A 24,573-nucleotide genomic window follows, 5' to 3' on the forward strand; every position below is an offset into this window, starting at 1 on the left:
TTTTTTCATCTGTCAAAACCATCCTTCTTGGAAAAATATCAATATGGCGAAAATGAAACAACGATAAACAAAACAGAACCGGTGAGGCGAATCTGCCTGCCATAACTGGAAGGAGCATAGCTGAATTCTGGCAGCGCCATTTTGATAATTTTGACAGCTGCCGGAATCCTGACGGATTTTTGCTGGCTGCCCGTTTTTCTTCCAAGCGGGATGCACTATTGAGCATTGCATGAAAATGTATAACCTCACTTTTCTGACAGCTCAGAGAGTTTGTTTACATGGACTGAGAAATTTTTTGGTTTAACCCAGTACAAGAAACTCGGTTCGAATTCTAACACCATGTAAACAAGCTCGCTGAACTGTCATTTTTTCGAGCATTTTTACTCATATGACGTCATCTTGCAATGTCCCATAGACTTTTCTACGGCTCATGTACGTACACGGCACATGACACAAACACTACATCACTAGCTGGTGGAAAATAATAAACAAAGACGGCAAAATCAAATGGGATTGTTTTCAACCAGGAAGCTGCAGAAGTCACGCGTGTTTTTTGAAAAGGGCCAATAAACAACGTCAACTGAATCGAGAAAACTGAGTTTGAAATTTTGCAAATCTATTTAAATTCGCTATTTGAAAAAGAAATCGAAATTTGTTAAAACGTTTTACGCTTACGATAGGTTTTATTATATATTTTCGGGGACTGTAATCATTTCTAAGCATTTTACTTGTTTTGACAAGTTTTGCCTAAAAAAAGATTTTCGGCCTTTTAATTTTTCCGTGTAGTTTTTAGTACACAGCAAAAAAAATCTTGTGATATCACATCAAAATCGCTGCACATCGCTCTTTAGATAGAGTAGTGTGATATTACACGACTGAGTGATATGTGAAACAACGTAAGCAAAATGATGTAATAAAAAGGATGTGTTTGAAGAATGGTGTATTGTACTCGATGTTATGGCGAACGATGTGATGGCGAACGTCGTAGTGTCGAATGATGTAGAGGCAAATGACGTAACGACCAATGATGTAATAGCAAACGATGTAAAAGGTAGCAACGTACACTCAGGTACAAAATCAACGCAGAGTAAAATATTGGTCCAGAACACTTGATTAAATCGTCTGTAATTTTGTCAAATCTCATTGTTTCTGGATGAAAAATGTTGCAGACTAATCTTGAGCCTAATGCTTCGATCTGTTGTCATTATATGCGCCATTGCAACCGTTTGTCTGGTTCGATCATACAAGAAGCAATCTTTTAAATCCGGCTCGCATAATAGCAACATACTAATAATAAACTGTCATTTTTAATCCAATCATATTAAGATTTGGAAAAGCTACAGAATATATCAAGCGTTTCTGGAACCAATATTTTATCCGGCGTTTATTTTGCACCTGAGTAAAAAAGAGAAGGCCACTACAAAAAGAGATGGACATGTGATATGGAAGCCGTGATAGTCAGCTATATTTAACATTAATGCTAGCTATATTTTAATTAATTTTAATAATAATACATGATTTTAGGAAAACAACTATTTTGGAGATCATTTGGCCAGTTCCGTGAACATGGTTGCAGAGAGTGATTTTTCAAGCTAACTTTATCATGGTTCAAGAAACATTGCTAGGCTTAACAAGTTGATCAAAACTAATTTTGGGGCCATTTGATCATATTCCAGCGAATCTAGAATATGGCCCGCGAGAGCGCTCATGCTGTAACGGAGCATTTTGTTGGTCAAATGATCGTTTCATTCTAAGTGATGGTTCTTGCACTTCGCACTGGTTCGTGCGCTGAATTTGATGCCATCATACTGAAAAAAGGAAACAATTTAAATTATTGTTACTGTTTACGATCCTTTTGTCCGTCCGAGGTCGATCAGATTTTCTGAGGTGAACTATGTCTGATTGCGTCTTTCTTCACAATTAAAAATTTGAATTCAGTAGGATTCCGTTTTTGGCAACAATATTTTTTTTCAGTTGTCAAGACTGGAACCGTGCAAAAATGAAAACTTTAAAAGCTTTTATTTTCAATTGTTGTAGCATCATAAATGTTACAATAACATTAATTGTATAAGAATATGTAAAATGAGATGACATGATAGAAAAAAAATCAGCAAATCTTATTTTATTCGCTATGCATAACCCCATAAAATATAGTGAACATGACTAATATTTGGAAATAACAAGTCAAAAGTGATCAATTATTTATTTATTTTTTTAGAGTTGTCCTACTGGATCTGTAGAGATAGGTTCTCGGAAGGGCTCCCCATCAGAATCACACACTACAATTGCAGACGAGACAGGCAATGTCGCCCACTAAAACACAGCTTAAGACCAATTGCAGCGGGTCGTGATTCTAAATGTAATATTCATTGTACGGTTCAGTCAACGTTGGTTGATTCGTTGGTACAGCCATCTGCGGGCATAGAGACTTCGCGTGTGTAACCTCGCGTGTATGAATTCTGTTTAAAAACCGTGTGCCTTTCGCGTGTGTTTTTGGATGATCGCGCTCGGATCGTGAATCAAATATGTAATTTTTGATGTTTTGATGGCTAAAATTATAGTGAAACAATATCCATTACTGTAGCCGTATGTGATATTGTACATGATTATGATCATCATTGATTGTGTTAATGGTTCAAATGTCAAACAAACAATATCTGACTGGGTTTCGATAATGAACAAAATAGTAAATTGACATCATTGGGAATGATGACAAGCGGCCGAACCCGCTATTACTAGAGCTTCTCATTAACAGTTAAACTCATATTCCACACCATACAATTGAAGACAAAAACATTTACCATTTCGCGTTTGATTGGCCAGAGGAGAAACTGTTCGCAAGCCGTTGCGATGTTGATTGTTAGCTGGTATGTGATATTATTAAAACAAAATTGAAATTTGTGCCTAATAGTTCCGAAAATGCTGTTTAAAACTATAAGATTTCATTGGCAACTAAATGTCACTAAATTAATGGAAAATATTATTCTTATTAATTATAAGTGAAATAATTTTTAAATTTTGTGATAAAATATAATCTTTTGCGACATGATCATATTGCCCCTTAAGATTGCCCATATTTCCCCACAAGGTTTTTACCAAGCCAAAAATCGATCATTACAAGCAACGATTATTTTCAAAGATTTTGAATTTTCTTCAGCACGTGTAATAACTGCATGTGAAGAATATGTTGTATTCTACCAATAGAGGATTATTTGTATGTTTTGGTGCAGATATATTTGCCTTCAACCTTAGGGTGCTCCTATTGCCTCACTTTCCCCTATCATGCTTCTAACAACACGTGCTGGTTGTACGTCATTTCCCGGAATACTATTCCCCGGAATACCACTTCCCGGAAAACTATTTCCCAGAATGTACCATATCCCGGAATATCATTTCCCGGAAAACTATTTCCCGGAATGTATCATTTCCCGTAAAAACCATTTCTCGGAATACCATTTCCCGGAAAATAAAAAAAAAACTCGTACCTCACCGACCAAACATATTTTTAGAAGACCTGCTATGCAGCTACCTAACTACATTAATAGTTCTTTGAAAATATTTTCAATTTTTTTTTTGATCTTGAGTGGTTATTGTGGTAAAAAACAAGATAGCGACAAGATTGCAAAACTGTCATTTTAAAGATTTAATATTTTCGATTCCGCGATGTTAGGAAAATTTATTTAAATTAATCATTATATGAACAGCGTATGACTTTTGGTTTTGAACCAAAAAGAAACTTGGGAGGATTTAAAAAAAATCGAGTGGGGAATAAAAAGCACCCAAATGGATGGGATGTCAATGAATGAAATGGGTACCAAAATAGAAACAAATACTTTCCATTTTTCCCACCGCAGGTAGTGAAGGGGTGAATAAATTCCATAAATTCATGACCGTCTAATTCATGACTAGCAGGCCCTATATTTTGCCTCATATTTGTTCCAAATTTTGCGGATTCAGTTAAAATGGTATATTTTCATTTCTTTTACTATTTTGGATCGATTTCTTCGCGTGGTAATTTTCGGTGAAAAGCATAATACACTACTGTAGAATTTTTAAGATTTGGAAATTTTGTTATTGAAATAAAATGATATAACAGAAAATGAAAGGCGAACAGAATACCTAATTGTATATATTATTAATTGTGTCCTATCGTTTTTAGCTAGCTAAACTCCAAGCGTACTAAAAACTTCAAACGAGTTTTTTTTTCAAATCCACTTCAAACCACGAGCTTTGAAATATTCACAGCATATTCTAAATTATTTTCTCCAGCAACGTACGAAGGATTTTAGTTAATAAATGATGTCTGTATCGATTTTCTTGACCCATTTCAGCAAATTTAAGACTAAGAGAAACGAAAGCAATGAAGTTGAAAGATGATATTTTCAGCGTTTCGCGTGAAATTAAAATAGCGAAAAAAAAATCCTACGTAAGACACTTCCTATCGTTCTAAGGAATCGAAAAAACTTTAGTTTTTGACACTAGGTCAAACATTACAGGAGATAGTGTAAATTCGTAATGATCAATTTAGAACTAGAGCACTCTAGTTAGAGTGTGGCCAAGAGGCCATGACGTATCTAAACGAACATGGAATTTGAGGTATACACAATAGAAATACGTCAAATTTCATGTTCGTTTGGATACGTCATGGCCTCTTGGCCACACTCTAACTAGAGTGCTCTATTAAGAACGCCTCGAAATGCGGCCATTTTTGAAATTGAAAAGGCAGTGTTTTCCACAACGTTGGCAACATTTTTATGATAAGCAATCACAGTACTCTAAAATGCCCTGAATACGTTGATTGATTTTCATAAAGATTAGAAAAAAGGTAATGAAACAATACAAACATTTCCTAAAATTTAGTCATAAATATTACTGGAGCCTTTGAAATTTTATAGATTGCCGGCCTTCTTATAAATATGCATTCTCCTTTGGAATTTTGTGTAGAATGTTATTTTAATCTATATGAAGTTTCTCTGAAAATACTCTTGGACTTTCATTGATTTTTATTCTCAATAATATTTGTTCATACTGTGAAGTGAATTGAAAACACCTTCAGTTATTTTAAATTTCACTTCGTATTAAAAATTTCTATGTGAATTAGCATTCTTTGGAACAAGAACAAATCAATGGAAATAATTTTAGAATTTCATTGATTCAAATACAGTAAATACAATGAAATGGATTTGCCTTTTTTAAAATTTTCGTAGCATATTTTTGAAACGCTATTAATTTTAAATTAAATTACGACCTACTTCAAAGAAGATCGTCAATTTAATATCGCCTTCTTTTTAGCATAAGTTATTTTCTGGACCTTCGAATGATTGATAATGTTTTCAAATAAAATGACATATGCATGAGAATTAGTTTTTCAAATAGAGAAAAGAGAACCAAACAAATGTTTGAGTAGCAACATAGTTTTAAATGCAAATGTTCTCAAAGTACTTCAGATTTCAATAGTATAACAAATTGCCGAGAAAAAGTACGTTCCGGGAAATGGTATTCCGGAAAATAGTACATTCCGGAAAACGATATTCCGGGAAACGACATACAATCACGCGTGCTATGTAGTCAGTGATGACGACTATTAAGTCAAAGAACGTTGGTAACTGTAATGTCCGCGAATACTAATTTCCCTGTAACTATTTTACTAATTATTATTCCTGTTCCAATATGTATTAATGATTGCTTGGAGAATCTCGGTATGGTACGTAGGTCGTCGCAATTTTCTTGGGCTCCGCCAATGATGAAATAACTTGTCCCAACGTTAGTAAACTTTTGTTAATGCTAACACCCTCCTTTAGCCGTTCTCCACTGGCACAAGTATGATTAACGAGTGTATGTGTATATCTCTCAAAAGCCTTATCCATCAGTGACTGCATAAGATCGTTATATACACTGCTTTGTCCAACGTAGGCAGGATCCTCCGCATTACACGACCAAAATGCATGGTCATACTGGAAGCAATGTTCCACCCCAGCCGAGTTGTCAGCTGTATCTCTGGTATTCACAATCATCATTATCGTTCACTCGAACAATAGGTTTGTTCCAGTACACGGAAGCTACTCCGGAGTAAACTGGAGCAACAAATTCTTGTTCCCTTTTACTCTGGTTTGCTACCAGAAGAAGAAAGAAGATAAGAGGAGAGTACAGGAACGACTTTCTCCGGAGTACTTCCAGTTTCTCCTGGTACTGGAACAAACCTAATGTTGGCCACGGATTCGACACATTCTTTAACAGAAAGTGGACGCACTCGAACCGCCACTTTTAAATTACTAGTTTCAACATTGATCCCGTCTTTACATTTCAAAGATTTTGCTGAAAGGTCCAACTTGACCGAATGTCGACCGACATGCGGACTGTCTAGTGACACTTTTGAGAAACATTCTGGAGTTGTTCGAACAAACCCATCCAAATGTGACCGTGTCTGTTTCACTCCATATTAGGAGGTTCCACTAAAATGTTACCGATGTAATACCACAGGATAACAACGATGCCGTCATTGAACTGTTCAGAGCTGCTGATGATTTGGATTTAGCATTGGCAAACAAAGCGGATGGATTCTTCGGGGTCTTCATGGCCGATTATGGAGCACAACTCAAGCTCTCGCTGCTGGAAGCATTCGATTCACCTCTGTTACTTCCGGACAACAACGAACTGCTCATCTTCGATTTTAGCAGGTTTGACCGTACTGGAGCGACCAGTCTTGAAGGAGATCTAAAACGGTTGGTAATGTTTGGTGTCATTATGCGGGAGTGCATTTGAATTCGTTATTTTGGTTTGCACTTACGTATTGAGATGTTTACAAGGGATCGTTTTCTTCTAGAACTATTAGCGAGTAATTTTTATGATTTAATTAAATAAATATGATTTTTCGAAAATTAATTTTTGAACCAGCACACGATGTATAAAAACCTTTGCAGACAACAGAAACCTTTGCAGACAACAGAATCGTTTTGCAAAATTCTTTCTCGCGGTTTTTCATGCAATACACTGAAAATAATTTTATTCAGTTTAATGTAGCATTGATGCATGTAATATTACAATAGTTCGAGGGAAGCGGTGATGTGCATACTTTCGAATATAATGCTACATAAAATCGTGTAATAACACAAATTTGTCAGTGAGCAACATCACACGGAAAATGGGAAGAAACTTTCATCAGATTGATATTACACGATTGTGATGGGAAGAATTTCGTACATCATTTTCATAACAATATCATTTCAACTCGAATGCAATGCTCAGCGATATTAAGTGGTTGAGGTATAATTGCGTCTAAAACAATACAATATTGCATTTTGTTTCCCATTACGTCTAAATTTAACGCACATCAATGATCATCGCATCGAAGATTATTACAATTCTTTTTGCTGTGTATAGAGCACTCTAGTTAGAGTGTGGCCAAGAGGCCATGACGTATCCAAACGAACATGGAATTTGACGTATACTGCCGTTATAAGCATATTTCGACACAGATTTTTCAATAGGGCCAAAGTCGCAATGTACTCAAATGGAGAAAAATCAGTTTCAATATACGGCGATGCTTTTCCAAATGTAGTTTTTATTGTAGGTATAAATTACTTTATGACCATGTTTTTCCGGAAGCATCTATGGTTAAACCTTATGACAATATAACAAAGAATTTAATTCCTATGTGCTTTTAGTGTGTAGAAACTAAAAAAATGCTTACGCCCAATTTGCATCCCAGTCGTGATTTCGCCCTTCAGCAACCACCATTTGCGGAAGGGCTAAACGGTGTACATAATTTTCATAAGGGCGCGGTAAAAGGGCTAAACTGACTCTGTCTTGCTGGGTAGGGCTGGGTAAATGGGCGAGCTTGACAGTATACTTTTTAATAGGGCTCAGCAAATGGGCGCATAGAAACCCAATGTAAATGATAGGGCGCGTGCATCTTTTCTTCGAATTTCATGAAAATATCGAAATATTCGAATGTTTATGTGCAACAACTATCGAGTAGACATGATCCTAGTAGATATTGCTTATCATTTATATAATAGAACCGCCGTTTAAAGAATAATTTTGTGAATAATAACCGTACGCCCGGTTCTGTCAAAAAATGTAAGTTTAGCCTTTATATTCCATATGAGAAGAAGGGCCTAAGTCGAAATCTCGAAGAAAATGCATGTTTCGCCGTTTTGTTTTCTTTAATTATAAATCGAACTAAAAACCATTTTAACTAATTTTCACCTCAATCTTGTAGTATTTTTGTCGCATAATGTCATAATAGCGAAAACGCAGTTTGTTTACATTTGCGATTTAAGCCCTAATGAAAGATCTATGTCGATTTGTCCCATGTTCTATGGGATTCCCTATATACATGGGACAATTATGCGTAGAACGGCAGTATCTAACAGAAGAGACGACAACAGGCTTCTTGCTCTTCTTAATTTTATTTATCAGGGCCTGTTGTAATTCCAAAGACAACAAGCATCCATCGTTGCCAGATTTCATTTGCCTGTTTTTCACAGTTGCTGAAAATAATTGTTTCTCAAATATTGATCCTCTGTCAAGAATTCACAATACTAGCTGCATTTGAAAATTAAATTTTATGTTTATTCGTGTCTCTCTTAACAATACACGTAGTTATATCGTCATTCAGGGTATTTATTCAATTTGCATAAAATGTTCATGTGTATGAAAAGTAGCATAAATAAATTCAGCAGCACTGTTTTTTATTCCGTTTGAAAATATTATGAACGCTCTTGACTGTCAAAACGACCAATCAGAAGCTGGTTCAATATTGAGGTTAGGACTGGATCAAATTGGCTACGCGATTGTCTTCTCTTCTCTTAGGGCAGTATACACAATTGTAAAATCCACGCAAAAACGACCGCATGAGCGCTGCTATCGCGATGGTGAGCAAAATCAAAACAAACGTCAAAAGAAGCGTGTATTTTTTTAAAAATTTATTAAAATTCATTTTTTTTCCTGAATAAGCAGATTTATTTGGTTTAAACGCTATGATTGGGGTAAAAAAATCGATTCCTCACAAAGTGGTATGTAATACATATAGTTTCTGGCCTTCTAAATACATTTTTTTGCAAAGTGAAAATCGAATTTGCAAAGAAACACAAAAGCTTCTTCGTGTCCTTCCAAGAAAATATCTTATTCGTTAATTTTGTTTTTATCTAAGGATTTTAGATCCAACCAGCGCTGTATTGTGCCGAAATGTTACACAACTGGCTATAAATTACTTCGGGTACCACGTGCCAGCAGCAAAGTATTTAAACGATGGCAAAACCTGCTAAATGTAACAGGTTATGGAGGTGAATTCATTTGCGAAAATCATTTCAAAACCGATGATTTTGTCGAAAGTAAATCTAAATAACCTACACAAAAAAAATATATATTAAGTAATATTTCAATACAGATTCGAGAAAAAAGCTGAAAGCATCTGCGATGCCATTTTTGAAACTACCACCCACTTCCATAAAAATAAGGATACAATCCGGATGTTGTATAATAGGTTGTCATTCGAAACGCATAGGAAATATGGAAAAGTTTCCTCAGAGAAAAACGGCGTCGTTCGGAAAATGGTCAGAGCTACTGGGAATCACAACTGAGGAAGCAACTAACCTTCCCCTGTATATTTGTCGGAGGCATTTCGCAACAACAGATTACGTAACAGGTAAACCAATTGGTAGTCGAAACACTTGTCGCGATATAAGTGTTGTTTAGTGGAATGTACCCACTTAGTAACACAGTACAGTCGTGATTCGCTGGTTGGGCCACAGCCTTGTCCAACTAACGAATTTGATTCGCTAGTTGGACCGACTGACAAATGTCAAAAACTCTCCAAAGGAGATGTTGGCAGTGTAAATGGATCTGTTCATATCTCCAAATATTGTCAGATTGATTGTCAAAGTAAATTTGACACGAAATTTTGACGTTCAGATGCTTTTTAGTTGGGCAATGGTCCAACTAGCGGAGGTCCAACTAAAAAGCGGTCCAGTTAAAAAGTGTCCAACCAGCGAATCACGACTATAGTAACGTACATTTCATGCATTAATGGGTGAAGGAAAAGCCCTGTTACGGTATGGTGTACTCCCATTAAGGTAGTAAAGCTTTATATTAATGGTTTCCAGCCAATACAATCACAAAGACAACATGAGTAATTAAACGTGGGAAACTTTTTAGATCATTCGGGACTACGAACAAATTTCAATTTTAATTTTCTAGTTTTATTTATAGTTTCATGTTTCCTCTCACTCAAATTAGCAAACCCAATCATTAATATTAGTCTCTAAATTATGTCTTCCTCAGTTCGTTCTCGATATTTGAAAATGAACGCTATTCCCTCCCAGAACATCGTGAGGATGATTAAAATGCCATATATGGATCGAAGGAAAGTGAGGGATTTGCCGACTCAAGCATATCTGACAGATCACAGTTATTGCAAGGAAGACTTGAAACCAAGAAGCAATCGATGTTGTTTTGTGCCAGGATGTTCTATAAAAAGTTCGAAAGGGATATTCTTGCACAAATTTCCAGAGAATAAGACAATAGCGGAGGCCTGGAGACATGCCATCAAATCAGTACACAAACCGACTCAGAATTCCTTCATTTGCAGCCAACACTTTCATCAAAGTGATTATGTATCAGGTATAGCTCTTGTGATATTGTATGTATGAAATAAGGCAATCTATATATTTATAGGACGAAATTTATTGAAGAATGGTGCTGTGCCTTGCCGCAATTTACCTTCAACACTACTGGAGAAAACTCAATCAGCACGAAGTAGTAATAATCCATATTTGCGAGCATTCAGAAGTTTTCGGAATCCAAAACCTACCTGTCCTTATCGCGCCCTCGATAGTATATCCGACGAGGAAGTGAATCCCGTTATTACAGCACAAACCATGAGCAACAAATCTAACGATGATAGCGCAGCAACAAAGGAAGATAGTTGTCGGGATTTTCCTACAGATACATACAATAACGAAGGATGTGAGGAAAAGGTGTCGTTTTTGTCAGAACTTCCTTTCTACGAAACCACTGAAAGAATCGATCAAAACAATAACGTGACTGACTGCACAAATACTGCAGAACAGATCGATATCGACCGCACTATTCGGGAACTGCAGCAAAAAAGGAAAATTATTCTTAGTGATCTTTTAGTCACGGACAAGGATTTGAACGTGTGGACGGGTATGCCATCAATGTGCATATTGGAAATCGTATGTACGACAGTTAAGAATCTAGAGGACAATGTGTATAAGAACAAGTATAAAATGCACACCACTGACCGAATAATTCTCACACTGTCTAAGCTGAAGCAAAATGTATCATTTGCAGCGTTAGCTGCACTTTTCAGGATTTCACCAACTACAGCATCATATTATTTTTCATACACTATCCAAATCTTATCAGAAGTATTTAGTCCTATGATTTACTGGCCGACAATGGAGGAAATTCGTAGAAATATGCCACATTGTTTCAAACAAAAATTTGGTAATGTTCGATGTGTACTCGACTGCACCGAAGTGGGCATTGGCTGCCCTAACTGTTTGAATTGTAGAATAGCTTGCTATTCTAATTACAAGCACAAGCGAACGGCAAAATTTCTTATCGGCGTTACGCCCGCTGGATTAATAAGTTTTTGCAGTCGAGCGTATTCGGGAAAAGCTTCTGATAAATATATTTTCAACAACGAGAAATTTATGGAAAAGTTGACGAGATACCAGGATGAAATAATGGTCGACAAGGGATTTGCTATTGAATCAGAATGCTTAGAAAACGGAATTCGCCTACACATACCTCCAATAATGCACAGTGAGCGATATTCTGAAGAAGATGCATTGCTGAACGAGTCAATAGCAAAAGCGAGGATCCACGTAGAACGCGCAATATCTCGTATTAAAATATTTGGTGTATTGCAACGAAATTTAGATGCCAGTACATTGAAACACGTTGATGAAATAATGAATGTTGTCTGCGGGATCGTTAATATATCAGCGCCGATATTACGAGACGATAAGTTTTGAGCAATTCATATATTTTTTTCTGTTCCGCAATAATACATTTAACAGATATTTGATGTAACCGAATAAAAACATACTAATCATCTTATTGAGTTCTTTTGCTATATCAACTATACTTCCGAGTTACATATAATAGTTCCACCTTGATAGTAAATCCATGGCAAACAGGACTGTTATGTGTATCGTGGTAGTATATGCTGTTTCCTGTATGAATTATATGCACTACTTGAGTTGATGCTGAATGATAAAAATCTTCCGAAATCGGCCGTCGAAATGCTTAGCGTCGTTAAACTTTATAATCATCATCGTTGCCAATGAATCCGGGAGTTATTCCGGAAAATGTCCGAAAGAATTTCCTATGACTATGGTGCTCTTCAGCTGATAATACAGAACCTCCCACCATATCTAGACAAACACGTGAAAGGAGCATAACTCTTTGTTTACTTTATCTTCCGTCAATAAATCGGTCGCTTTTACGTTTGCTCCTTAATTCTTAGCATAATATGCTAGACATCAGAGGCCTTCGATATTTATTGAAACAATGTTGGGAAGTTTTGTGATGACGTCATTATTATCGAAAGAGAAAGTAAACACAGGGGCTCTCATTTGCGCTTAGGCCCTTTTCACATGTTTATCTAGATATATAAAAAATACCGGAGCAAGTTTATACGGTTTGCGTCTTCAAAGCTGTACTGTCTTCCTGTACTGCTTTATTATTCGTGTTTATCTTTTAACGACTTCTTGATATATCAGAGGACTTTATGGTTTAGTCTTATTAGTCTAAATGTAGGGTAAAATCGGTTTATTGTTAACTTTTTGGAGATACAACAAATTATCTACACAGTTTTGGCAAAATTTCTGAAAAATAAATTTTTTTCAGGACATGCAGCAGTTCTTCTGCGAAGGTTTTATCGTAACCGACCTCTATGACAATAAAATCGTTCTCTTGTTTCGAATAAACAATGAAATCAGTTGTTTCACAGTTTAAAATATGCATATTAACCTGACATTGTGCATAATATGAGTGTTTCTTATTTAAGTAATATTTTGCATCTCCATCAATCTTCACGTATCGCTGTGTGGATGAGCAGTTTGCCATTATCCAGTGCAAATCATGTTCTTCTCCTGCAGCAGGACATTTTATCTCCAGGACAATTCGTGCCATGGTGTCCAAACCATCTGGACTACCTCCGATCCATGGGTCCTCGTATTTAATAACAAAACCAGTTTTTTTAATGGCAGGATTCCTTTTTTGTGCATAACACAAGAAAGCCGTCTCCTCAGTTTGCTTCCCATAGCGCGTACTTTTGGTTTGGAAGTTACTGGGTTTTAAATATTGGTATATTTTTTTCTCCCAGTTAGGTTTTGGATTTTTGGAGTAGGTGAACAGACCGTAACATGAACTTGCAGTAATACGCCTAGATCGCTGTATTTTCCAAGCCTTATTATTTTGAGCGCATGTTTCCTTAGCAATCTGACATACCTGCTGCTGCGTAACACATACAAATTTTTCGTAGAAAACCTGGTGTGAATTATCAATGAAGTGAGTTTTAGCAAGTTCTGTCACATCATTTCCACTGAAAAGAACAGACTGCAACTCCTGCTCTGTACAATAAATGTCCGTATGTACATGAGCAATAGAGCTTATACCAGTACGAAATTGAATAATGTTTTCGTGACGTCCAACCATATGCTTAGCAATTGCGGATTGAGATGATACTGTACAACATAAAGCATCAAGTAAAATCAAGAAACAATTTTTAAGGAGCAACTATACTGCCGTGACACGCATTAGAGTCCCATTTGCATAAGCAATCCATAGCATATAAGGCAGTTATGAGTACCACGGCAGTATGATGAGGAATGTTACCAGCGATAATCTTTCGAAAAGATTCTGAAAGTAGTTGCTCCTTCGTTCCAACGTCAACGCAAATGTTGGGTTTACGTTGCCTCACACAACATAAGTCTTGAATCAGTTTTGCACCCCAAAGACTTGTTTTTTCAATTTTTGAATATCCCCAAGCCTGGGCAGAATCCGTGCAGGAAATTTTTTCGAGTCTGTTGCATCTGAAATAGTAAAAAGTTTTTGAGTTGGATAATTAACAAAATATTATTTTCTCTTACTGGTTGATTCGCAACAAACACGCCACGATATGTTTACACCGTCTTGTACCAGCCTTACAAGAGCAATTCAGGTCCCAAAACTGGTGATTTTGACAAATTTTGAGTGACACTTCGTGTGGGATCCCTCCAGGATGAGAGCTTTGTAAAACATATCCTTTGGCATGGATATACATACCAGATCTGCTGGTGTAACCTATGCATACAATATGGTTAGCACTTAACACCGCTAGGCCTTCCCTTATCGGTCTAACAGAATCACCAACATACTCCAGCACATCCTCAAGTCGAATGACGATATCTTCTGCGACCGGTTCTAGATCTGAAATAAATAACATAACCTTCAAAAACGATTCGTATTTTACCTTCTAAAAATTTAATCGCGTGTGACTGTTTCACTAGCCGGATCTAGTTTTTCTTAAAGATTATCGATTTTTTTACCTGTTTCGTTCATAGTTGTAACAGATATAAATCTTTTCAAATCGCAATCGAATTAAAATGTGGCTGTATTGGAAAAAAACGTATCGAATTTGTCAAATGACTCACCATCATGCAGTTCCAATTCTTGTCACCATGAGCGCATACGTTTCTGTTGGATACGTCAATTGACGTATCCAACAGAAACGTATGCGCTCATGGTGACAAGAATTGGAACTGCATGATGGTGAGTCATTTGACAAATTCGATACGTTTTTTTCCAATACAGCCACATTTTAATTCGATTGCGATTTGAAAAGATTTATATCTGTTACAACTATGAACGAAACAGGTAAAAAAATCGATAATCTTTAAGAAAAACTAGATCCGGCTAGTGAAACAGTCACACGCGATTAAATTTTTAGAAGGTAAAATACGAATCGTTTTTGAAGGTTATGTTATTTATTTCAGATCTAGAACCGGTCGCAGAAGATATCGTCATTCGACTTGAGGATGTGCTGGAGTATGTTGGTGATTCTGTTAGACCGATAAGGGAAGGCCTAGCGGTGTTAAGTGCTAACCATATTGTATGCATAGGTTACACCAGCAGATCTGGTATGTATATCCATGCCAAAGGATATGTTTTACAAAGCTCTCATCCTGGAGGGATCCCACACGAAGTGTCACTCAAAATTTGTCAAAATCACCAGTTTTGGGACCTGAATTGCTCTTGTAAGGCTGGTACAAGACGGTGTAAACATATCGTGGCGTGTTTGTTGCGAATCAACCAGTAAGAGAAAATAATATTTTGTTAATTATCCAACTCAAAAACTTTTTACTATTTCAGATGCAACAGACTCGAAAAAATTTCCTGCACGGATTCTGCCCAGGCTTGGGGATATTCAAAAATTGAAAAAACAAGTCTTTGGGGTGCAAAACTGATTCAAGACTTATGTTGTGTGAGGCAACGTAAACCCAACATTTGCGTTGACGTTGGAACGAAGGAGCAACTACTTTCAGAATCTTTTCGAAAGATTATCGCTGGTAACATTCCTCATCATACTGCCGTGGTACTCATAACTGCCTTATATGCTATGGATTGCTTATGCAAATGGGACTCTAATGCGTGTCACGGCAGTATAGTTGCTCCTTAAAAATTGTTTCTTGATTTTACTTGATGCTTTATGTTGTACAGTATCATCTCAATCCGCAATTGCTAAGCATATGGTTGGACGTCACGAAAACATTATTCAATTTCGTACTGGTATAAGCTCTATTGCTCATGTACATACGGACATTTATTGTACAGAGCAGGAGTTGCAGTCTGTTCTTTTCAGTGGAAATGATGTGACAGAACTTGCTAAAACTCACTTCATTGATAATTCACACCAGGTTTTCTACGAAAAATTTGTATGTGTTACGCAGCAGCAGGTATGTCAGATTGCTAAGGAAACATGCGCTCAAAATAATAAGGCTTGGAAAATACAGCGATCTAGGCGTATTACTGCAAGTTCATGTTACGGTCTGTTCACCTACTCCAAAAATCCAAAACCTAACTGGGAGAAAAAAATATACCAATATTTAAAACCCAGTAACTTCCAAACCAAAAGTACGCGCTATGGGAAGCAAACTGAGGAGACGGCTTTCTTGTGTTATGCACAAAAAAGGAATCCTGCCATTAAAAAAACTGGTTTTGTTATTAAATACGAGGACCCATGGATCGGAGGTAGTCCAGATGGTTTGGACACCATGGCACGAATTGTCCTGGAGATAAAATGTCCTGCTGCAGGAGAAGAACATGATTTGCACTGGATAATGGCAAACTGCTCATCCACACAGCGATACGTGAAGATTGATGGAGATGCAAAATATTACTTAAATAAGAAACACTCATATTATGCACAATGTCAGGTTAATATGCATATTTTAAACTGTGAAACAACTGATTTCATTGTTTATTCGAAACAAGAGAACGATTTTATTGTCATAGAGGTCGGTTACGATAAAACCTTCGCAGAAGAACTGCTGCATGTCCTGAAAAAAATTTATTTTTCAGAAATTTTGCCAAAACTGTGTAGATAATTTGTTGTATCTCCAAAAAGTTAACAATAAACCGATTTTACCCTACATTTAGACTAATAAGACTAAACCATAAAGTCCTCTGATATATCAAGAAGTCGTTAAAAGATAAACACGAATAATAAAGCAGTACAGGAAGACAGTACAGCTTTGAAGACGCAAACCGTACAAACTTGCTCCGGTATTTTTTATATATCTAGATAAACATGTGAAAAGGGCCTAAGCGCAAATGAGAGCCCCTGTGTTTACTTTCTCTTTCGATAATAATGACGTCATCACAAAACTTCCCAACATTGTTTCAATAAATATCGAAGGCCTCTGATGTCTAGCATATTATGCTAAGAATTAAGGAGCAAACGTAAAAGCGACCGATTTATTGACGGAAGATAAAGTAAACAAAGAGTTATGCTCCTTTCACGTGTTTGTCTAGATATGGTGGGAGGTTCTGTATTATCAGCTGAAGAGCACCATAGTCATAGGAAATTCTTTCGGACATTTTCCGGAATAACTCCCGGATTCATTGGCAACGATGATGATTATAAAGTTTAACGACGCTAAGCATTTCGACGGCCGATTTCGGAAGATTTTTATCATTCAGCATCAACTCAAGTAGTGCATATAATTCATACAGGAAACAGCATATACTACCACGATACACATAACAGTCCTGTTTGCCATGATATTCTATCAAGGAACAGTATATACTACCACGATACAGTAACTCGTGCAGTATAGTTACTAGCAAAGAACTCATATAAGATGAAGTATAGTTGATCGATAAATCAATAGCTGTTAATGTTTATTCGGTACATCAAATATCTGTAAATGTATTATTGCGGAACAGAAAAAAATATATGAATTGCTCAAAACTTATCGTCTCGACAACATTCATTATTTCATCAACGTGTTTCAATGTACTGGCATCAACATTTCGTTTCAATACTCAACTATTTTTTAATACGAGATATTGCGTTCTACGTGGATCGGCTCGCTTTTGCTATTGACTCGTTCAGCAATGCATCTTCTTCAGAATATCGCTCACTGTGCATTATTGGAGGTATGTGTAGGCGAATTCCGTTTCTAAGCATTCTGATTCAATAGCAAATCCCTTGTCGACCATTATTTCATCCTGGTATCTCGTCAACTTTTCCATAAATTTCTCGTTGTTGAAAATATATTTATCAGAAGCTTTTCCCGAATACGCTCGACTGCAAAAACTTATTAATCCAGCGGGCGTAACGCGATAAGAAACTATTTGCCGTTCAAGCTTAGTGCATGCCAATTAGAATAGCAAGCTTCGGTGCAGTCGAGTACACATCGATTACCAAATTTTTGTTTGAAACAATGTGGCATATTTCTACGAATTTCCTCCATTGTCGGCCAGTAAATCATAGGACTAAATACTTCTGATAAGATTTGGATAGTGTATGAAAAATAATATGATGCTGTAGTTGGTGAAATCCTGAAAAGTGCAGCTAACGCTGCAAATGATACATTTTGCTTCAGCTTAGACAGTGTGAGAATTATTCGGTCAGTGGTGTGCATTTTATACTTGTTCTTATACACATTGTCCTCTAGATTCTTAACTGTCGTACATACGATTTCCAATATGCACATTGATGGCATACCCGTCCACACGTTCAAATCCTTGTCCGTGACTAAAAGATCACTAAGAATAATTTTCCTTTTTTGCTGCAGTTCCCGAATAGTGCGGTCGATATCGATCTGTTCTGCAGTATTTGTGCAGTCAGTCACGTTATTGTTTTGATCGATTCTTTCAGTGGTTTCGTAGAAAGGAAGTTCTGACAAAAACGACACCTTTTCCTCACATCCTTCGTTATTGTATGTATCTGTAGGAAAATCCCGACAACTATCTTCCTTTGTTGCTGCGCTATCATCGTTAGATTTGTTGCTCATGGTTTGTGCTGTAATAACGGGATTCACTTCCTCGTCGGATATACTATCGAGGGCGCGATAAGGACAGGTAGGTTTTGGATTCCGAAAACTTCTGAATGCTCGCAAATATGGATTATTACTACTTCGTGCTGATTGAGTTTTCTCCAGTAGTGTTGAAGGTAAATTGCGGCAAGGCACAGCACCATTCTTCAATAAATTTCGTCCTATAAATATATAGATTGCCTTATTTCATACATACAATATCACAAGAGCTATACCTGATACATAATCACTTTGATGAAAGTGTTGGCTGCAAATGAAGGAATTCTGAGTCGGTTTGTGTACTGATTTGATGGCATGTCTCCAGGCCTCCGCTATTGTCTTATTCTCTGGAAATTTGTGCAAGAATATCCCTTTCGAACTTTTTATAGAACATCCTGGCACAAAACAACATCGATTGCTTCTTGGTTTCAAGTCTTCCTTGCAATAACTGTGATCTGTCAGATATGCTTGAGTCGGCAAATCCCTCACTTTCCTTCGATCCATATATGGCATTTTAATCATCCTCACGATGTTCTGGGAGGGAATAGCGTTCATTTTCAAATATCGAGAACGAACTGAGGAAGACATAATTTAGAGACTAATATTAATGATTGGGTTTGCTAATTTGAGTGAGAGGAAACATGAAACTATAAATAAAACTAGAAAATTAAAATTGAAATTTGTTCGTAGTCCCGAATGATCTAAAAAGTTTCCCACGTTTAATTACTCATGTTGTCTTTGTGATTGTATTGGCTGGAAACCATTAATATAAAGCTTTACTACCTTAATGGGAGTACACCATACCGTAACAGGGCTTTTCCTTCACCCATTAATGCATGAAATGTACGTTACTATAGTCGTGATTCGCTGGTTGGACACTTTTTAACTGGACCGCTTTTTAGTTGGACCTCCGCTAGTTGGACCATTGCCCAACTAAAAAGCATCTGAACGTCAAAATTTCGTGTCAAATTTACTTTGACAATCAATCTGACAATATTTGGAGATATGAACAGATCCATTTACACTGCCAACATCTCCTTTGGAGAGTTTTTGACATTTGTCAGTCGGTCCAACTAGCGAATCAAATTCGTTAGTTGGACAAGGCTGTGGCCCAACCAGCGAATCACGACTGTACTGTGTTACTAAGTGGGTACATTCCACTAAACAACACTTATATCGCGACAAGTGTTTCGACTACCAATTGGTTTACCTGTTACGTAATCTGTTGTTGCGAAATGCCTCCGACAAATATACAGGGGAAGGTTAGTTGCTTCCTCAGTTGTGATTCCCAGTAGCTCTGACCATTTTCCGAACGACGCCGTTTTTCTCTGAGGAAACTTTTCCATATTTCCTATGCGTTTCGAATGACAACCTATTATACAACATCCGGATTGTATCCTTATTTTTATGGAAGTGGGTGGTAGTTTCAAAAATGGCATCGCAGATGCTTTCAGCTTTTTTCTCGAATCTGTATTGAAATATTACTTAATATATATTTTTTTTGTGTAGGTTATTTAGATTTACTTTCGACAAAATCATCGGTTTTGAAATGATTTTCGCAAATGAATTCACCTCCATAACCTGTTACATTTAGCAGGTTTTGCCATCGTTTAAATACTTTGCTGCTGGCACGTGGTACCCGAAGTAATTTATAGCCAGTTGTGTAACATTTCGGCACAATACAGCGCTGGTTGGATCTAAAATCCTTAGATAAAAACAAAATTAACGAATAAGATATTTTCTTGGAAGGACACGAAGAAGCTTTTGTGTTTCTTTGCAAATTCGATTTTCACTTTGCAAAAAAATGTATTTAGAAGGCCAGAAACTATATGTATTACATACCACTTTGTGAGGAATCGATTTTTTTACCCCAATCATAGCGTTTAAACCAAATAAATCTGCTTATTCAGGAAAAAAAATGAATTTTAATAAATTTTTAAAAAAATACACGCTTCTTTTGACGTTTGTTTTGATTTTGCTCACCATCGCGATAGCAGCGCTCATGCGGTCGTTTTTGCGTGGATTTTACAATAGAAATACGTCAAATTTCATGTTCGTTTGGATACGTCATGGCCTCTTGGCCACACTCTAACTAGAGTGCTCTAGTTTTTAGGCCGTTTACTTTTGGCCGTTTACTAAAACGTCAAATGGGTTTTTGGCCGTTTACTATTTTTAATTTATTATGTTTCAGGAGAGTGTTGAACAAATCGTAAAGGTATTAAATAGTAAATTCAACGTTTTCATAGCCAATGACACCTGCCAAGTGTACAACAATATTACGAACTGATTATGAGTTCATAACAGATATTACACGCTCATTCAAAACTACTCAAAATTTGAGTTCGGAGCACTCAATTTCAAAAGTAATAGCAATATGTCAAAAAATGAGTTTTAATTTGAGTAGAACTAACTCATTTCTCGAGTAATCATAAAATCTTCAATGTTCTGAGTGAAAAAAATACTCTCAAAAAAGTGTGCGGAATTAGGTGTTGATTTAAATTTTAAAAAGAGCCTAAAGTTAAAACCGATGATCGTTCAGAAAACTAGAAGGTAAGTTTCATTGAGTTTTGCTTGCTTTCAAATCTTACTTCCAGTTGTGTTTTTGTAGTTTCGGCAATTTATACAAGATGCCGATCGGCATGAAATAGATGTAGAAAACGACCCTTGGATTAAGTTCCCGAACATCGCAAACACCTGGACTATGGTCTGGAGGATCAGGTAAATGATATTTGAAATGCCAATGAATGTCTTTGTACTTTTATTAAAAATGCGGAATGATTATTTTCTGTATTTCCCTCTTGAGTAAAATGTACTCAAATTTGACATTGTTATCCCAAACTCAAAACTGAGTAAACTAGGAAAACTCAATTTTTGACTATGTGCACTTTTAATTAAATTGAGTGGCTGGCTACTCAAATTTGAGTTGTTATGGATGAGCGTGTAGTGTTGATACATTCGCTCTGTGAGAATTTTAAACTATTGTTTGTGGCACTAAAAACTGGATTCTAATCGCACTGCGCACTTACCACTCTTTCATTAAATTCTTCTGGTTAATTTGACTGATCTGTCTATGAAAGTACCATCTCTATCACTGGAAATACATGTGTTTTGACAGCTCGCAGTTTTGAGATCACTCACACTTTGAAAGTGCGGAGTCCAGGTTGGTGGGAAGTGCGCAATAAATTCCATTAAACCACGGTGCCGATTGCAAAACTTTTTGACAATGAAATCTCGACAAACATATGATTACGGCCTAAAAGCCAACTGTCAAAATCCACTTTGAATGGAAATCCTGGACAAACCGTTACACGCCAATCACAGATGGTGGTAGTAAACGAAAGAGAAAAGTTTTCTCTTTCATAAACTCTCGAGTACTTTTTCAAATGGACGTAAGTAACAATGAGAGATTCTCTTTGAGGTCTTTCTCTTCTGTTCATTACTCGGCCATTTCAACATTTACTACTCTACTCTTTGCATAATATTGTAGTAAAAACCGTCGGCTTTCGATATGTACTGGAAAATTAGTACAAAGTGTTGTAATGACGTCGTAATAAACGAAAGAGAAAGTAAACAAAGAGAGGCTCTCAATGTTACTTACGTCCATTTGAAAAAGTACTCGAGAACTGTTGAGAACTGTGTTCGACTAGCAACGGTTCCCAGTAAACTTTGTAGAGCTCAATCGGCCCGATTATCAGGCCGATGATCGGGCCGACTAAGCCCGATAACGGGCCGATCAGAGCAGTATATCGGGTTTATATCCTGCAATTTTGCACCATTTGTATAAACCGCGTCAACCTTCGAATATGCCAACCGCATCGACGTAATCGGACCGACGTGAGCCCGATGTAGAACTATAGAAAATCGGGCGACCGTCGTGCTCATTAATTTCGTTTTCTTCTTCTTATTTTAAACGTTTGGTTTTTCTTTTTTCAAATAAAAGCAAAAACAGCAATATTTTTTTGCTTTAAAATTTTTATTAGCGCCAGGACGTTATATTTCTTGTTAAACAACGTTAGCTTTAGTGGCGGATATTCCATCAGAGGCGGTTGAAACTCCGGAACAATTCTCGTAATCTGTGGCAAAGGAGCGGAATCAATTCTACTTAATTTTGCCGGTTTGCTCGATTCAATCATGCTAAATGGAACCGTCGCATTCAATGTTGCCGGTGTCGAGAAAGACATCCACATTTAATCGTGCCGGTCGGGGCGCTACGCGTTCCACTTTCGGAGTGTTCATCACCAGGCTCGAGGCTTTACTACATAATTTCTTCGTCTGCAGCTGCTGATTCGCCGACCCTCGACACGGGGGCGAAGCCGTGTATGTAATTTCCCGAGCTTGCTTTGTACCAGCTTCGCCTGAATCAACCTCCGATAGTTCCTTACATGGTTTCTTAATCCAATCGGCATCCAGTTCTGTCGAAGGCGCAATCACACTATTTTCCGCATCAATCTCATCCTCGTGTCTATGTGTTCGGATCATCTTCAGATGAGGTTCCGCCGGAATGAGCAACGCTCCCTCCCGTTCCACCTTGTGTCAGCCTGAAACACGGACTCCACCACATATGAAATTGACCCGGCTTCGAGTACAGGCTAGTCATCGATTGACTCTTATTTAACGGCGATTGCGTTTTGTCGTGGTACTTTACCAATCGGTTAACCAATCCTCCTCTCCGTGTAAATCCTGCAAAATTAAACGAATTAGAACCTATAAAGGACGTGCAGACTTGCGAACTCACTTAGGATCACTCAATCGATCCACACTGGACCCGGACGTCATTCAGCTGCTTCTAAAATTTGTCCTGCTATTTTGCAACGGAGAGGTAGGCTTCTTTTCCCAACTCCAACCTGTCCTACCGGACTACCGTAAAGATTCCCCCGGATACCGCTGCTGTCCAGCTGTGTCGACTCTGCCATCGGACTACTCAGCTTTCTGCTCAAATTTCCACTGCTCAGTTCCCCTCGGGCACCGCCGCTGCCAGCGATCCCTCCACTAGCAAAGGCGAACGACGTGTATCGGCTGCCGTTGTGGTTCATTTCCTGCAAAGAAAAAAAAAGTTTGGTAATTGGAGGTCCAAGAATCAGAAATGTAAATACACCACACAAACTAAACACGAAATAATTATGCAACCATAAGATTATTAGTGGTTCAATTGGACCTCAAGCTCCGGAGTAACACTTGCATTTTTCGACCACTACCAATCGTCCTATAGCTCGGTGCTGGTCGTATCCTTCCGAGTTTTGTACAATTTCCATAATGCAAGGATATAAAAAGACGACGGTTTGTGCTATTCAAGGAAGTCAGATTGCCAGGTGATACAGACTATTACTATACTGAAAGTTTTTCTATCCGACAAAGTTTATCGTTACCATTAATTTGAAATATTTAGACGATCGCAAAACTTTGAAACTCGGGAAGCATTTGGACTCGAACGAGTTTGCATGACACTGGTTTCTGGGCAGGTTAATGTGTCTGGATTAGTGTCCAGGGTGGACTATCATGGAGATCAGGTGTAAACAATACTATCAAAAAAGTCCTGAATAAGTGTCACGAAAACAAATAAATTACCGAATGCCATGATCAAGTTCAACACCTGAAAAAAAAACGAATCTGTGAATAAATTTGAATAGATTATACGAATAATACGGTGCACTGTTTTGGCTGTTTATCTAAGGGATCAGATTGGATTGACCTAAATTATCGGGGTCTGATGGGGTGGTAGTCTGAGGGGACTGGTGGAGAGGGATCTGAGGGGGTTTAACGAGTTGGGGTTAGGACATGGCGGTGCGATATGTGGGGGAGTAACCCTTCACCACACACTCCAGTTAAAATCCAGAGTACATTTTTCTCGAGAGTACTGGAGCAGCAGAGCTATAGTCTCGACAGGACTCCCAACAATACAATTGAAAACAAGACGGGAAATGTTACCCCCTAAACTGCTTAAGGCCAATTACAGTGGGCCGTGATTCTGAATGTGATATTCATTTTATGGTTCAGATATGTGCGAGCGTAGGGAGTT

At 37.4% G+C, this 24,573-nt stretch overlaps 3 protein-coding genes and 2 long non-coding RNA genes across 5 annotated transcripts; 2 read left to right on the top strand and 3 right to left on the bottom strand.

Annotated features, from left to right (window-relative positions):
* Window positions 1-1,467: 1,467 nt before the first annotated feature.
* On the bottom strand, window positions 1,468-6,978 carry LOC131682845 (uncharacterized). Its single transcript, XR_009304184.1, has 2 exons — window positions 6,788-6,978; window positions 1,468-6,714 (listed from the first exon to the last, which is right to left on the bottom strand). It is a non-coding gene; the product is annotated as an uncharacterized LOC131682845 (long non-coding RNA).
* Window positions 6,979-9,474: 2,496 nt separating this feature from the next.
* LOC131682844 (uncharacterized) lies at window positions 9,475-12,090 on the top strand. The gene is made up of 3 exons (XM_058964617.1): window positions 9,475-9,649; window positions 10,285-10,623; window positions 10,678-12,090. The coding sequence occupies exons 1-3, from the start codon at window positions 9,514-9,516 to the stop codon at window positions 12,003-12,005; spliced, it is 1,803 nt and encodes a 600-aa protein (XP_058820600.1). The 5' UTR covers window positions 9,475-9,513; the 3' UTR covers window positions 12,006-12,090.
* Window positions 12,091-12,761: 671 nt separating this feature from the next.
* On the bottom strand, window positions 12,762-14,723 carry LOC131680025 (uncharacterized). The gene is made up of 5 exons (XM_058960759.1): window positions 14,565-14,723; window positions 14,127-14,445; window positions 13,873-14,069; window positions 13,486-13,721; window positions 12,762-12,782 (listed from the first exon to the last, which is right to left on the bottom strand). Exons 1-5 carry the CDS (start codon window positions 14,575-14,577, stop codon window positions 12,762-12,764), a joined length of 786 nt encoding a protein of 261 aa, XP_058816742.1. The 5' UTR covers window positions 14,578-14,723.
* A 15-nt stretch (window positions 14,724-14,738) lies between these two features.
* LOC131682848 (uncharacterized) lies at window positions 14,739-15,914 on the top strand. The gene is made up of 3 exons (XR_009304186.1): window positions 14,739-14,787; window positions 15,012-15,584; window positions 15,736-15,914. It is a non-coding gene; the product is annotated as an uncharacterized LOC131682848 (long non-coding RNA).
* A 1,956-nt stretch (window positions 15,915-17,870) lies between these two features.
* LOC131680026 (uncharacterized) lies at window positions 17,871-20,461 on the bottom strand. Its single transcript, XM_058960760.1, has 4 exons — window positions 20,082-20,461; window positions 19,768-20,025; window positions 18,794-19,132; window positions 17,871-18,739 (listed from the first exon to the last, which is right to left on the bottom strand). Exons 2-4 carry the CDS (start codon window positions 19,994-19,996, stop codon window positions 17,871-17,873), a joined length of 1,437 nt encoding a protein of 478 aa, XP_058816743.1. The 5' UTR covers window positions 19,997-20,025; window positions 20,082-20,461.
* Between the last annotated feature and the right edge of the window lie 4,112 nt (window positions 20,462-24,573).

Source organism: Topomyia yanbarensis, chromosome 2, assembly GCF_030247195.1.
Source record: "Topomyia yanbarensis strain Yona2022 chromosome 2, ASM3024719v1, whole genome shotgun sequence".
Classification (NCBI taxonomy): Eukaryota; Metazoa; Arthropoda; class Insecta; order Diptera; family Culicidae; genus Topomyia; species Topomyia yanbarensis.

Excerpts from the sequence above, each read along its gene's own strand:
- LOC131680025 (XM_058960759.1), bottom strand. Across the intron at positions 13,722-13,872 it reads TTTTCGAAAGATTATCGCTG|TATCATCTCAATCCGCAATT; the intron begins GTAACATTCCTC and ends TATGTTGTACAG. Across the intron at positions 12,783-13,485 it reads TATGTGTTACGCAGCAGCAG|ACTAATAAGACTAAACCATA; the intron begins GTATGTCAGATT and ends CCCTACATTTAG.
- LOC131682844 (XM_058964617.1), top strand. The coding sequence starts at position 9,514 with ATGGAAAAGTTTCCTCAGAGAAAAACGGCGTCGTTCGGAAAATGGTCA. Across the intron at positions 9,650-10,284 it reads AACAACAGATTACGTAACAG|TTCGTTCTCGATATTTGAAA; the intron begins GTAAACCAATTG and ends TGTCTTCCTCAG. Across the intron at positions 10,624-10,677 it reads TCAAAGTGATTATGTATCAG|GACGAAATTTATTGAAGAAT; the intron begins GTATAGCTCTTG and ends ATATATTTATAG.
- LOC131680026 (XM_058960760.1), bottom strand. The coding sequence starts at position 19,996 with ATGCCATTTTTGAAACTACCACCCACTTCCATAAAAATAAGGATACAA. Across the intron at positions 19,133-19,767 it reads AACAACAGATTACGTAACAG|TTCGTTCTCGATATTTGAAA; the intron begins GTAAACCAATTG and ends TGTCTTCCTCAG. Across the intron at positions 18,740-18,793 it reads TCAAAGTGATTATGTATCAG|GACGAAATTTATTGAAGAAT; the intron begins GTATAGCTCTTG and ends ATATATTTATAG.